This window comes from Ochlerotatus camptorhynchus, unplaced genomic scaffold (assembly GCF_037179485.1).
Source record: "Ochlerotatus camptorhynchus isolate MF236.1 unplaced genomic scaffold, CSIRO-AGI_Acam_v1.1 ptg000577l, whole genome shotgun sequence".
In the NCBI taxonomy this organism is placed as follows: Eukaryota; Metazoa; Arthropoda; class Insecta; order Diptera; family Culicidae; genus Ochlerotatus; species Ochlerotatus camptorhynchus.
This window is the reverse complement of record NW_027041058.1, coordinates 1,829,683-1,843,828: the sequence shown is the minus strand read 5'-3', so window position 1 is coordinate 1,843,828 and position 14,146 is coordinate 1,829,683. Positions and strand designations below refer to the sequence as shown.

The window sequence follows — 14,146 nt, the reverse complement described above, 5'->3', positions numbered from 1 at the left end:
TATTGAATACCGGTGTTTTAGGGCCAAAATGATCAGAAAAATTTCAAAATGGCTTATCGTGCCAAAAATGCCTTCAAACTGCTTGAAATCCAGAAACAAATTGGCATTGAAACGGCTTAAATATCCAAAATAATTTCAAACAAGTTAATACGGGTAACATTCACTAAATTGCACTACAACCCTAAATTAGTCCAAACACTCGGCCTAAATATTTCAAAATACTGACATGGCTATTAAAAGCGTTCTGAAATTCTTCAAAATACGCCTAAATAATCTTAAAAATGTTCAAACAATACAATTGTCCACACAATTGGTTTACCAACTAATATAAATCATTTTTTTAAACGTCAAAATGGCCTTAACATCATTAAATTCGACCTCACAGCCCATATAATGCCAATATCTTGAAAACATCGAAATGGTCATCGAAATACCTAAACTGATCCAAAAAAGTCAAATGTCCTAGATTTTTAAAACTGGCTTTGAAATGTTATTTCAATTATTGTTATTGTAGCTTAATTTGGATTATCATAATTCTGAACACTATTTTGCACTAATTAAAAAAAAACTTATGACCAAGATGTCTGAATTTTTTTTTTTTGAGCCCGCGACTCATAGATTGAGAATCACTGATTTATATTAACGAGGTGTAGTGAGTATCGGGGTAGCTAACAATCTGCCCGCCATAAGTATGGATTCGTATTGAATAGTTTTGCAACACTCATTTGAATATTGCATCACCTTGACAAGTTTACCATAACTCAAAGAAAACGTGTCAACGTGGTTGGAATTACTTCGGAAAGCACTAACTCACTCCCTTCAGAAGTGTTTTGAATCATTTTGGAAAGTACTTAATCACTTTGGAAAAGTATGAAGTCGCATCACTAAAGCACGAAATCACTTCGAAAAGTACTGAATCACTTGAGAATAGTTCGGAATCCCTTTGAAAAGTACCGAATCGCTTCATTAAAGTTTCGAACCACTTCGAAAAGTACTTAATCACTTGAGAAATAATTCAATCACTTCGGAAAGTACTGAATCACTTGAGAATAGTTCAGAATCACTTCGAAAAGTGCTGAATCACTTTAGAAGAGTTTGGAATTACTTTGAAAAGTGCTGAAAAACTTCAGAAAATTTTGGATTCACTTCGGAAAGTACTGAATCACTCCGTTAAAGTTTGAAATCACTTCCGCAAGTACTGAATCACTTCGAAAATAACTGAATCATTTTAGAAAAGTTTTCAAACACTCCACAACATACCACTGAATAACTTCTGAAAAGATTGGAATCACTTAAGAAAAACCCGGAATCACTTTGGAAAGTACTGAATCACTTTATAAATTTTCAAAGTCCCTTTGGATAGTATTGAATCACTTCGGAAAAGTAAGGTATACCTTCTGAACTTTCTGAATTACTTCAGGAGAGTTTAGAATCCCTCTGTAAAGTACTGAAAAAGTTCACAAAATTTTGGATTGACTTCGGAAAGAAATGTATCATTCCGGAAAAAATTAAATCACTTCCGCAACTACTGAATCAGTTCAAAAATAACTGAATCATTTTAAAAAAGTTTGGAATCACTGCACAAAGTACTGAATAACATCAAAAAAGATCGAAATCACTTCGGAATGTACTGCATCACTTTAGAAAAGTTCGTAGTCACTTCGGAAAGTACTGAATCACTTTGGATTTACTTCAGAAGTTACTGAATCACTTCAGAAGAGCTTAGAATCACTTTGGAAAGTACTGAAAATCTTCACAAAATTAAGGATTTTCTTCGGAAAGTACTGAATCGTTCCGTAAAAGTTGGAAATCACTTCCGCAACTACTCAATCACTTCGAAAAGAACTGAATCATTTTAGAAAAGTTTGCAGTCACTCCACATAGCACTGAATAACTTCAGAAAAGATCGAAATAACTTTGAAAAAAAAAAATTATTCACTTTGGAAGGTACTGAATCATTTTAGAAATGTCCGGAGTTCCTTCAGAAAGTACTGAATCACTTCGGAAAAGTACCTATAATTATTTCAGATTTTTTTGAATCACTTCAGAAGAGTTTAGAATCACTTTGTAAATCAGTAAAAAACTTCAGAAAATTTTGGATTCACTTCGGAAAGTAATTAATCGTTCAGGAAAATTTTTAAATCACTTCCACAAGTACTGATACACTTAGAAAAAAAACTGAATCATTTTAGAAAAGTTTGGAATCACTCCACAAAGTACTGAATAACTTCAAAAAGTACTGAATCACTTTAGAAATGTTCGGAGTCACTTCGGAAAGTACTGCATCACTTCGGAAAAAAATTGGGATACCTTCATAATTTACTGAATTACTTCAGAAGAGTTTAGAATCACTTTGGAAAGTACTGAAAATCTTCACAAAATTTTGGATTTATTTCGGAAAGTACTGAATCACTCCGTTTACGTTTGAAATCACTTCCGCAAGTACTGAATCACTTCGAAAAGAACTGAATCATTTTAGAAAAGTTTTCAATCACTCCACATAGCACTGAATAACTTCAGAAAAGATTGAAATGACTTAAGAAAAACACGGAATCACTTTGGAAAGTACTGAATCACTTTATACATTTTCGGAGTCACTTTGGATAGTATTGAATCACTTCGGAAAAGTAAGGTATACCTTCTGAACTTTCTGAATTACTTCAGAAAATTTTGGATTCACTTCGGAAAGTAATGAATCGTTCATCGTTCAGTAATGAAAAATTTTAAATCTCTTCCGCAAGTACTGAATCACTTAAAAAATAACTGAATCATTTTAGAAAAGTTTGGAATCACTCCACAAAGTACTGAATAACATAAAAAAAAATCGAAATAACTTCAGAAAGTACTGCATCACTTAAGAAATGTTCGTATTCACTTCGGAGAGTACTGAATCACTTCGGGAAAAAAATGGGAATTACTTCAGAATTTACTGAACCAATTCAGAAGAACTTAGAAAGTAATGAAAATCTTCAGAAAATTTAGGATTTTCTTCGGAAAGTACTGAATCAGTCCGTAAAAGTTGGAAATCACTTCCGCAAGTACTCAATCACTTCGAAAAGAACTGAATCTTTTTAGAAAAGTTTGCAGTCACTCTACGAAGTACTGAATAACTTCAGAAAAGATCGGAATCACTTTGGAAAAAAATTAAATCACTTTGGAAAGTACTGAATCATTTTAGAAATGTCCGGAGTCCCTTCGGAAAGTACTGAATCACTTCGGAAAAGTACATATATAATTATTAAAGAATTTTTTGAATCACTTCAGAAGAGTTTAGAATCACTTTGTAACGTATTGAAAAACTTCAGAACATTTTGGATTCACTTCGGAAAGTAATTAATCATTCCGGAAAAAATTTAAATCACTTCCACAATCATTTTAGCAAAGTTTGGAATCACTCCACAAAGTACTGAATAACTTCAGAAAGTACTGAATCACTTTAGAAATGTTCGGCGTCACTTCGGAAAGTACTGAATCACTTCGGAAAAAAAATTGGGATTACTTCAGAATTTACTTTGAATAGCTTAGAATCACTTTGGAAAGTACTGAAAATCTTCAGAAAATTTTGAATTCACTTCGGAAAGTACGGAATCACTTCGAAAAGAACTGAATCATTTAAAAAAAAGATTGCAATCACTCCACATAGCACTGAATATCTTTAGAAAAGATCCGAATCGCTTTAGAAAAACTCGGGAACATTTTGGAAAGTACTGAATAACTCACATTGGAAAGTACTGAATCACTTCGGAAAAGTTTTGGAATTATTTAAGAATTTACTGGATCACTTCAGAAGAGTTTAGAATCACTTTGGAAAGTACCGAAAAACTTCACAAAATTTTGGATTCACTTCGGAAAGTACTGAATAATTCCTGAAAAGTTTTAAAGCACTTCCGCAAACTCTGAATCACTTCGAAAAGAACTGAATCATTTTAAAAAAGTATGCAATCACTTCACAAAGTACTGAATCACTTCGGAAAAGTTTGGAATTACTTCAGAATTTACTGAATCACGTCAGAAGAGTTTAGTATCACTTTGGAAAGTACTACAAAACGTCAGAAAATTTTGTTTTCCTTCGGGAAGTACTGAATCATTCTGAAAAAGTTTAAAAACTATTCGCAAAGTGTTGAATTACTTCAAAAATAACTTAATCATTTTATAAAAGTTTGGGATCACTTCTCAAAGTACTGAATAACTTCAGAAAAGATCGGAATCACTTAAAAAAAAACTCGGAATCACTTTCAAAAGTACTGAATCATTGCGGAAAGTTTTTAATCATTTCCACGAGATCTACATCTCTGAAAATAATTTAATCACATAGGAATGCACTGAATCACTTCAGAATTGTTCAGAATTTCGGAACAATTCTGTAGTATATCAGTATTTTCCGATGTGATTTCGAACTTTTCTGAAGTGAATCAGTACTTTTTGAAGTTCCAAAGACGCAAATTCTATCTCCCCCTTAAGGTTCAATTTACTTTGATGCTTTTTGGAAAATTTCAAAAGCAGTTTTTTTTCCGACGCATTATTTCAGATTACAAAAAGCTCGCACTATTCGATTTCTTTTGCTATTTTACACAAATTGACGCGAACTTTTTGCAATCTAAAATAATGCGTCGAAAAAACTGCTTTTAAATTTTTAAAAAATGCGTCAAAGTAAATTGAACCTTATGCGTATTCAGCACGTTTGTCAGCTTTTTCATCATTTTTTAGGTGATGCCAAACTTTTGGGGGGGGGGGGGGGGGTGGATGAAATATTCAAATGAGTGTTGCAATTCTTTTCTATGTGAGTCCATACTTATGACGGATAGTGTATATTTTTTGGTTTTTATTTGTGTGGACCGTATACATTTTCGTCCGGGTGCTCCTTAACTTCAAAGTGCGGGTTGAAATACCTAGGAGTGATGATTGACGACCGACTCAACTTCAACAGCCACGTTGGCTATGCTTGCGAGAAGATTGCCAAGCCATCACGGTAGTTGCTAGAATATGCTGAACTATTCTGAACCAAGGGAGCATTCATTAAGTACGTCACGCTCTAAAGGAAAGTGGGTTTTACAAGGGGCCTCCCTTAGCTCAGTTGGTAGCAGCAACAAAGCAAGACCATGGTGGCGATTCCCGGTTCGGTCTAGGAAATTTTCGGGTTGGAAAATTTCTCCCTTAGTAGCACGCTTGTCATAAATCGGATGTGGCAACTTCTATACAACTTGTATCAGTCATAAACAAGTTGCTGCAACTTATTGTGACGGAAATGTGCTACTCGGGTCGTCTTCCCTGGGCATAGAGTATGATTGTACTTGCTGCAAAATTATACTAATACAAAAATGGCAAATCGTAGATCTGAATTTTAAGTCAATTTTTCTATTATTATTTTTTTAATAAATGAATTTCCTTAGTTCCTCTTGAACTGGCTTTTTGTTATTGAAGTTTTAAACGCTATTTTCGATTGTTGAAATTACTGGCTGTTTTTCTGAAAAGGGATTATTTTATCCTACAACTTTGTCTCAGACGTCATGTCGTGGCGAGATTCATTTTGATTTCTCGAAAATAACTTTGATTTCTCGAAGAACAGTGGACTGTTTTATGATTTCTTTCAATACCATGACACGTACATTTTCTGAATCTTATTTTAATAATTTTCAAAATCTGGAAGTGTCTAAAAAAATATCATCGTTTGAATTCCCTGAGTACTCAATGTTGCCTTACCCGTGTGAGCCTTAACCTACCTTCATCCTCTAATCTAATGTCTCTTCTGCTTCTGCTTCTGCTTCTTCTGCCCTCCGCCGCAAATCATCCGCTTGATTCGACACAGCGCAAAACCAACCACCTTCAGGGCCACAAACACCGCGGCGCCCAAAAACGCCATCACATCCACCAAGTAGCGCTGCAGAACATTCAAATCCGAGCCCTGGTAGTGCAGATGTGGCGCTCCTTTATGGCGGATCACATATTCCACCCAATACGTTGCCAAATCCATCGACGACTGCGGTCGATCCTTGTACAACGCAGCCATGGTTTGTACCTGCTCGGCGTACTTCGGATTTTCCAATACCTCCCGAATCGCTCCCGTCAACTGCTGTTCCGTTATATCATCGAACGAAACCGATGCGCCCCATCCTTCCTTGACCACCTGTGCCACATTAGTATCCTGATCGCCAAACATGGGCATTCCCACGATCGGAACTCCGTGGTACATCGATTCCGTGATACTTCCCAGTCCACCGTGTGTCACAAACAGCTTCAAGTTCTTGTGAGCCAGGATGTCGTCCTGTGGCAACCACTTTCCAATCATGACATTCGCCGGCTTGCTGGGCATATCTTCCGAGTCCCACTTCCAGATGATGCGTTGCTTCAGCTTCGAAAGGCTGGCAATGATAGCATCGAATTTGTCCTGCCTTAGATTGGAACTCTTGAGATTCGATCCGAAGCTGAGGAAGATGGCTCCATCCTTCGCTCCGTCCAACCATGCTTGGATGTCTTCCGGCAGGGGATCGGGCTTGGACTTGATCTGCAGGCCACCGACTTCCACCATATTCGGCAAGTACGGTCTTGGGACGGTTTGAGTGAAGTACGAGTTGAACATTACCAGCGATACATTACGCTTGGCTTCTTCGTACGAGGGGAATCCCTTCTCCGCAGGGAAGTTGTAGCTGAAATGATAGATTTGTGGTTGTTAATCACATCGATAAATGATCAAATATACATACTCGTAGTAAGGTTGCGTTTTGTAGCTAATGAACTTCGTAATCACATAGTCAACCGTGTAGATCAGCGTGTTCTTTACTCGGTCGAAGAAGCTCATCGGGTTCTTGTTGCCCAGAAGCAAATGCGGAACGGCGGAAATCTCCGTCGGATTTCCAACCACGTTGATCATACTGCTGAAGCCGGCCGAAAAGTACAAAATCGTAGGACAGTTCAGCCAGGAGCGAACCCCAACGACGAAATCGTTCATAAAGAACCCCAGTATAGCAACGTCGAATTTCTTCTCCTTAATCAGTTTCTGGAACTGCGGCGAGTTCAGCGTGAAGTTGGTGTTTTCGAGCGATGCATGCGTAATTACCGGCATGATTTTGAGCATGTTCCGGCTGTCACCCTTCATGAAGCTGGCCATAATGGGACCGAAGGAGTCCTCAATCGGCACGTACACATCCCGGTAGTTTTTGACCGGCTTTGACAGCGGAAAGGCACTGACCATGGTGACCTTGAACCAGGGGTAAAATTATTTTAGATCACGCCATTAACTGGTTATGATTTGATTGACACCGACTTACCTCATGACCTCGTTGGGCTAGGTGCTTCAGCAGTGCCTGAGTGCCCAGGACGTGCGACTTACTGGCCGTGGAGAAGAGGCACAGGATTTTCGCTGAGTCAGTCCCATTAGGCAGGCTGATCAGTAGCAGGCCCGAGAAGGCGATCACGAGCAGCGACAGTAATCGACTGCTTGCCATTATTGATGGAGTCCGTGGATGGCGGTGGGTATCGATGGAATGGTTGATCAACGCTCGGTGAGGCGAATTTATCACGTTCACGTCCTGAGGAATAAGAAGGGTTTGGAATGATAACGGGTGGGTAAGGTGGTTGTGTGAGATAAGGCTCCTGGTGATAATCGAGGGCAGTGTTTTGAAATGAACGATTGCAGCTCTTTGTGTTTGCGTGGATCATTGTGTTATCTTTAGCAAAGAAGTTGGTTGTGTGCAATTGTTTTCTTTCGATCTTCATAATTGCAATTCAAATTTCAGCCAGCCAGGATTTTCCAATTCCCAGTGCTTTTTTTTAATTTATGAAATCCGAAATGTTAGTGCCATATTTTTAACGAATCACGAATGTTTCGTCAAATGTTGGTCTCAAGAACTGTTACAAACAAGCTTGATTACATTTAAAAAACGCCATCGACGAGCTTTATGTCATTCTATTCTCATTAACTAAATAATGATTCATAATTCGTAAATTTAATTCAAATAAGCTATAATAATCAACAATTAACATCAGCTTCCTTTCGAGATACTTGTTTGCCAACCTGTTTCTAACCGATCAACATCGTTGGTAAAAAAAAAGCAAAGATGAGAAGAATGACGTCATGCTACCAATGATCTTTTAAGTGATCTGTAAACCACCGTCTTAACGCGCACGTTTCTGTTCGTTCCTTGAACCTGAATCCCAACTATTTAGATCAATTGCCAATTGCTCAACCCTTATTTTACACAATTTTCACCCTCTTTTAGCTCGCTACATTTTTGTTAAATTCGATTAAACTACCACGCCATTGTAAATCACCACAAATTACACTATATCTTTACTAACCTACCGTCTTCTCTGCGTGCCCACGAATCACTATAAGATGCGACCAGCGTCCCGTTTCAACGGCTCTTGGCAGTCCGCGACCAAACACTATTTACACTACCACCAGGACCATCATCAATGATGGAGTCTCGATTTATTAACTTATTTGTACTCGAAGACGACAACGACGACGGACGGCATGGTGTACATTTCACAGTCCACCACTGCAGTGCACTGATAGGATTCATGTTGGCGTGAACGAACGGGAGGACGCCTTTTTTTCTTGAATAAAAATCACACAAATACCTACACTTATTACGTCGGGGACCGGCGAAATGAATGAATGGACGACGTCGTGACCTCCCTCCGATTAATAGACAAATATGTTCTGGGTGATTTTTTGCTGCCCCTTGTTTGTGGAGCGCGGTGTGGTGCGATCCTAATCATCGTTTGCTGAAATTGATGAAACTCTATCGCGGAAGGAATTAGCTCGAGAATGCGTGTGTTTTGGCTGGGTGTGTGTGTCTGTTGAATATTAAGGCGTTTGCTGATAAAACTGCACGATAGTATCACTGCGCTTTAGATAAAAGGTTATGCTTCGAACACGAAACATAGGTTGCCTTGTCCAGTTCAGTTTATAAGCAAAAAAGAATGGAAAATTGGGAGCACTTATCAGGTGTGGATTATACTTTTGTATGTGTACCAGTGCTACCAATGGTGCTCACCTCAAAACTAGATAACGGGTAAAATTTGTCTCTAGTCAGGGCAATCAGCAATCAAGATTTCCAATTTCAATTGGATCAAAACGCTACGATGTTTTATGGCCGACGTTTCAGTCTTCGGACTTGACCTTCTTCATGGGATATGAAGCTGTAGCGTCAAGTTGTACGATCTACTAAAACCAACCCTGATGAAGATCGCAACCACTGGATCGAAACCCAAACATAATTAATAATTCTTCAACATCTTTAAAAGTCTACACTTTTCAGAAGTTCTCGATGCATCTCTGAAGTTGTACTGCCCTAAAGATCTCTAAACTCCAATAAATTTCTCAAGACTCCCCTGAATTTATCAGAACATTTTAAAAGTTCCCGCAATTTTCCAGAAGTCCATTGATTTAATCAAAAGTTCCTAAACTTTCCTAAAGTGTTCGAAACATAAGGTCATGGAACATCCCTTAAAATGTCTAAACTTCTCTGGACTTAATTGAAGTTTTCGATCCTCCTTGACAAATAATCAAAAAGTTCATTAGCGGTCGTACACTAATTACATAAAGGAAAAGGGAGGGAGGTTGGTCTTGTAAAATCCTGCAAAATATTATCTGTGGGGAAGGGGGGGGGGAGGTTGACCCCTTCTTACGTAAAATCATTTAAAAAATTAAAAGCGCTGTTTACGTATAGTTTATCAGCTCTACATCGATTTGGATCCTATTTGAACAGCTGTGAAACAACATTCTTAAACATATTTCACGGTTGTAACATCTGACAGGTAGGGTAAATGTTTCTAATGTTGGCCTATGGATCTAAGATTGGGCCATCGCTAAAAATCTGCTATTTATCAATTTTATCTAGATGAACACGAATGGATATTTTTGGTTGCTATTGAAATTTTTTCGAAACACTTCAGAAGAGTTTAGAATCACTTTGTAACGTATTGAAAAACTTCAGAACATTTTGGATTCACTTCGGAAAGTAATTAATCATTCCGGAAAAAATTTAAATCACTTCCACAATCATTTTAGCAAAGTTTGGAATCACTCCACAAAGTACTGAATAACTTCAGAAAGTACTGAATCACTTTAGAAATGTTCGGCGTCACTTCGGAAAGTACTGAATCACTTCGGAAAAAAATTGGGATTACTTCAGAATTTACTTTGAATAGCTTAGAAAAGTGATTCGTATGAGTATTTCGTTTCGAACAAAATTCTCATACAAAAAAATATTTTTTTGTATGAGAATTTCGTTCGAAACGAAATACAGAATAGGGGTGAATATTCGGAATCACTTCTGAAGTACTGAATCGCTTAAGAAAAGTTCATAATCACTTCGAAAAGTACTGAATAATTGTAGAAACTACTGACTCACTTCAGCAAAATTCGGAATAACTTCAGAAAGTACTGAATCTGTTCAGAAAAGTTCTGAATCCCTCCGGAAGTACAGAATCAATCCAGATAGTTTGTAATCACTTCCGCAAGAACTGCATGACTTAGGAATGCACTGAATCACTTCAGAATTTTTCAGAATTTCGGAACAATTCTGTAGTTAATCAGTATTTTCCGATGTGATTTCGGACTTTTCTGAAGTGAATCAGTACTTTTTGAAGTTCCAAAGACGCAAAATATATCTCCCCCCGTAGCGTATTCAGCACGTTTGTCAGCTTTTTCATCATTTTTTAGGTGATGCCAAACTTTTGGGGGGGGGGGGATGAAATATTCAAATGAGTGTTGCAATTCTTTTCTATGTGAGTCCATACTTATGACGAATAGTGTATATATTTTTGTTTTTATTTGTGGGGACCGTGTACATTTTCGTCCGGGTGCTCCTTAACTTCAAAGTGCGTGTTGAAATACCTAGGAGTGATGATTGACGACCGACTCAACTTCAACAGCCACGTTGGCTATGCTTGCGAGAAGATTGCCAAGGCCATCACGATAGTTGCTAGAATATGCTGAACAATTCTGAACCAAGGGAGCATTCATTAAGTACGTCACGCTCTAAAGGAAAGTGGGTTTTACAAGGGGCCTTGTTGAAATTACTGGCTATTTTTTCTGAAAAGGGATTATTTTATCCTACAACTTTGTCTCAGACGTCATGTCGTGGCGAGATTAAGTTTCATTTTGATTTCTCGAAAATAACTTTGATTTCTCGAAGAACAGTGGACTGTTTTATGATTTCTTTCAATACCATGACACGTACATTTTCTGAATCTTATTTTAATAATTTTCAAAATCTGGAAGTGTCTAAAAAAAAATATCATCGTTGAATTCCCTGAGTACACAATGTTGCCTTACCCGTGTGAGCCTTAACCTACCTTCATCCTCTAATCTAATGTCTCTTCTGCTTCTGCTTCTGCTTCTGCTTCTTCTGCCCTCCGCCGCAAATCATCCGCTTGATTCGACACAGCGCAAAACCAACCACCTTCAGGGCCACAAACACCGCGGCGCCCAAAAACGCCATCACATCCACCAAGTAGCGCTGCAGAACATTCAAATCCGAGCCCTGGTAGTGCAGATGTGGCGCTCCTTTATGGCGGATCACATATTCCACCCAATACGTTGCCAAATCCATCGACGACTGCGGTCGGTCCTTGTACAACGCAGCCATGGTCTGTACCTGCTCGGCGTACTTCGGATTTTCCAATACCTCCCGAATCGCTCCCGTCAACTGCTGCTCCGTTATATCATCGAACGAAACCGATGCGCCCCATCCTTCCTTGACCACCTGTGCCACATTAGTATCCTGATCGCCAAACATGGGCATTCCCACGATCGGAACTCCGTGGTACATCGATTCCGTGATACTTCCCAGCCCACCGTGTGTCACAAACAGCTTCAAGTTCTTGTGAGCCAGGATGTCGTCCTGTGGCAACCACTTTCCAATCATGACATTCGCCGGCTTGCTGGGCATATCTTCCGAATCCCACTTCCAGATGATGCGTTGCTTTAGCTTCGAAAGGCTGGCAATGATAGCATCGAATTTGTCCTGTCTTAGATTGGAACTCTTGAGATTCGATCCGAAGCTGAGAAAGATGGCTCCATCCTTCGCTCCGTCCAACCATGCTTGGATGTCTTCCGGCAGGGGATCGGGCTTGGACTTGATCTGCAGACCACCGACTTCCACCATATTCGGCAAGTACGGTCTTGGGACGGTTTGAGTAAAGTACGAGTTGAACATTACCAGCGATACATTACGCTTGGCTTCTTCGTACGAGGGGAATCCCTTCTCCGCAGGGAAGTTGTAGCTGAAATGATAGATTTGTGGTTGTTAATCACATCGATAAATGATCAAATAGACATACTCGTAGTAAGGTTGCGTTTTGTAGCTAATAAACTTCGTAATCACATAGTCAACCGTGTAGATCAGCGCGTTCTTTACTCGGTCGAAGAAGCTCATCGGGTTCTTGTTGCCCAGAAGCAAATGCGGAACGGCGGAAATCTCCGTCGGATTTCCAACCACGTTGATCATACTGCTGAAGCCGGCCGAAAAGTACAAAATCGTGGGACAGTTCAGCCAGGAGCGAACCCCAACGACGAAATCGTTCATAAAGAACCCCAGTATAGCAACGTCGAATTTCTCCTCCTTAATCAGTTTCTGGAACTGCGGCGAGTTCAGCGTGAAGTTGGTGTTTTCGAGCGATGCATGCGTAATGACCGGCATGATTTTGAGCATGTTCCGGCTGTCACCCTTCATGAAGCTGGCCATAATGGGACCGAAGGAGTCCTCAATCGGCACGTACACATCCCGGTAGTTTTTGACCGGCTTTGACAGCGGAAAGGCACTGACCATGGTGACCTTGAAGCAGGGGAAAAATTAATTTAGATCACGCCACCAACGGGTTATGATTTGATTGACACCGACTTACCTCATGACCTCGTTGGGCTAGGTGCTTCAGCAGTGCCTGAGTGCCCAGGACGTGCGACTTACTGGCCGTGGAGAAGAGGCACAGGATTTTCGCTGAGTCAGTCCCATTAGGCAGGCTGATCAGTAGCAGGCCCGAGAAGGCGATCACGAGCAGCGACAGTAATCGACTGCTTGCCATTATTGATGGAGTCCGTGGATGGCGGTGGGTATCGATGGAATGGTTGATCAACGCTCGGTGAGGTGAATTTATCACGTTCACGTCCTGAGGAATAAGAATGGGTTTGGAATGATAACGGGTGTGTGAGATAAGGCTCATGGTGATAATCGAGGGCAGTGTTTTGAAATGAACGATTGCAGCTCTTTGTGTGGGCGTGGATCATTGTGTTATCTTTAGTTGGTTGTGTGCCATTGATTTCTTTCGATCTTCATAATTGCAATTCAAATTTCAACCAGTCAGGATTTTCCAGTTTCCAGTGCTTTTTTTTTAATTTATGAAATCCGAAATGTTAGTGACCTATTTTTAACGAATCATGAATGTTCCGTCAAATGTTGGTCTCAAGAACGGTTACAAACAAGCTTGATTACATTTAAAAACGCAATCGACGAGCTCTCAAAGAAGAGTATTTATGTCATTCTATTCTCATTAACTAAATAATGATTCGTAATTCGTAAATACAATTCAAATAAGCTATAATAATCAACGGCATCCTCTTGACCAAACAATTAACATCAGCTTCCTTTCGAGATACTTGTTCGCCAACCTGTTTCTAACCGATCAACAACGTTGGTAAAAAAAAAGCAAAGATGAGAAGAATGACGTCATGCTACCAATGATCTTTTAAGTGATCTGCAAACCACCGCCTTACGTGCACGTTTCTGTTCGTTCCTTGAATCTGAATCCCAACTATTTAGATCAATTGCCAATTGCTCAACCCTTGTTTTACACAATTTTCACCCTCTTTTAGCTCGCTACATTTTTGTTGAATTCGATTAAACTACCACGCCATTGTAAATCACCACAAATTACACTATATCTTTACTAACCTACCGTCTTCTCTGCGTGCCCACGAGTCACTATAAGACGCGACCAGCGTCCCGTTTCAACGGCTCTCGGCAGTCCGCGATGAAACACTATTTACACTACCACCAGGACCATCATGAATGATGGAATCTCGATTTATTATTTGTACTCGAAGACGACAACGACGACGACAACAGCATGGTGTACATTTCACAGTCCACCACTGATAGGATTAATGTTTGCGTGAACGAACGGGAGGACGCCTTTTCTC

The 14,146-nt window shown here is 39.4% G+C and overlaps 3 protein-coding genes across 6 annotated transcripts in view; 1 reads left to right on the top strand and 2 right to left on the bottom strand.

Moving 5' to 3' along the window:
• The window catches only part of Pkn (serine/threonine-protein kinase N), a 264,865-nt gene that overhangs the window by 181,166 nt on the left and 69,553 nt on the right, over positions 1-14,146 (top strand). The gene's annotated exons all lie outside the window — the stretch shown is intronic.
• On the bottom strand, positions 5,691-7,509 carry LOC135713732 (UDP-glucosyltransferase 2-like). Its single transcript, XM_065236955.1, has 3 exons — positions 7,266-7,509; positions 6,702-7,195; positions 5,691-6,644 (listed from the first exon to the last, which is right to left on the bottom strand). Exons 1-3 carry the CDS (start codon positions 7,440-7,442, stop codon positions 5,735-5,737), a joined length of 1,581 nt encoding a protein of 526 aa, XP_065093027.1. The 5' UTR covers positions 7,443-7,509; the 3' UTR covers positions 5,691-5,734.
• Positions 11,273-13,101, bottom strand: LOC135713708 (UDP-glycosyltransferase UGT4-like). Its single transcript, XM_065236915.1, has 3 exons — positions 12,856-13,101; positions 12,292-12,785; positions 11,273-12,234 (listed from the first exon to the last, which is right to left on the bottom strand). Exons 1-3 carry the CDS (start codon positions 13,030-13,032, stop codon positions 11,319-11,321), a joined length of 1,587 nt encoding a protein of 528 aa, XP_065092987.1. The 5' UTR covers positions 13,033-13,101; the 3' UTR covers positions 11,273-11,318.

What these genes read in the sequence shown, in the direction of transcription:
- LOC135713732 (XM_065236955.1), bottom strand. Translation starts at nt 7,442, where the DNA reads ATGGCAAGCAGTCGATTACTGTCGCTGCTCGTGATCGCCTTCTCGGGC. An exon ending in TAGCCCAACGAGGTCATGAG is followed by an intron (nt 7,196 to 7,265) that starts GTAAGTCGGTGT and finishes CCCTGGTTCAAG; the next exon opens with GTCACCATGGTCAGTGCCTT. An exon ending in AAAACGCAACCTTACTACGA is followed by an intron (nt 6,645 to 6,701) that starts GTATGTATATTT and finishes CTATCATTTCAG; the next exon opens with CTACAACTTCCCTGCGGAGA.
- LOC135713708 (XM_065236915.1), bottom strand. Translation starts at nt 13,032, where the DNA reads ATGGCAAGCAGTCGATTACTGTCGCTGCTCGTGATCGCCTTCTCGGGC. An exon ending in TAGCCCAACGAGGTCATGAG is followed by an intron (nt 12,786 to 12,855) that starts GTAAGTCGGTGT and finishes CCCTGCTTCAAG; the next exon opens with GTCACCATGGTCAGTGCCTT. An exon ending in AAAACGCAACCTTACTACGA is followed by an intron (nt 12,235 to 12,291) that starts GTATGTCTATTT and finishes CTATCATTTCAG; the next exon opens with CTACAACTTCCCTGCGGAGA.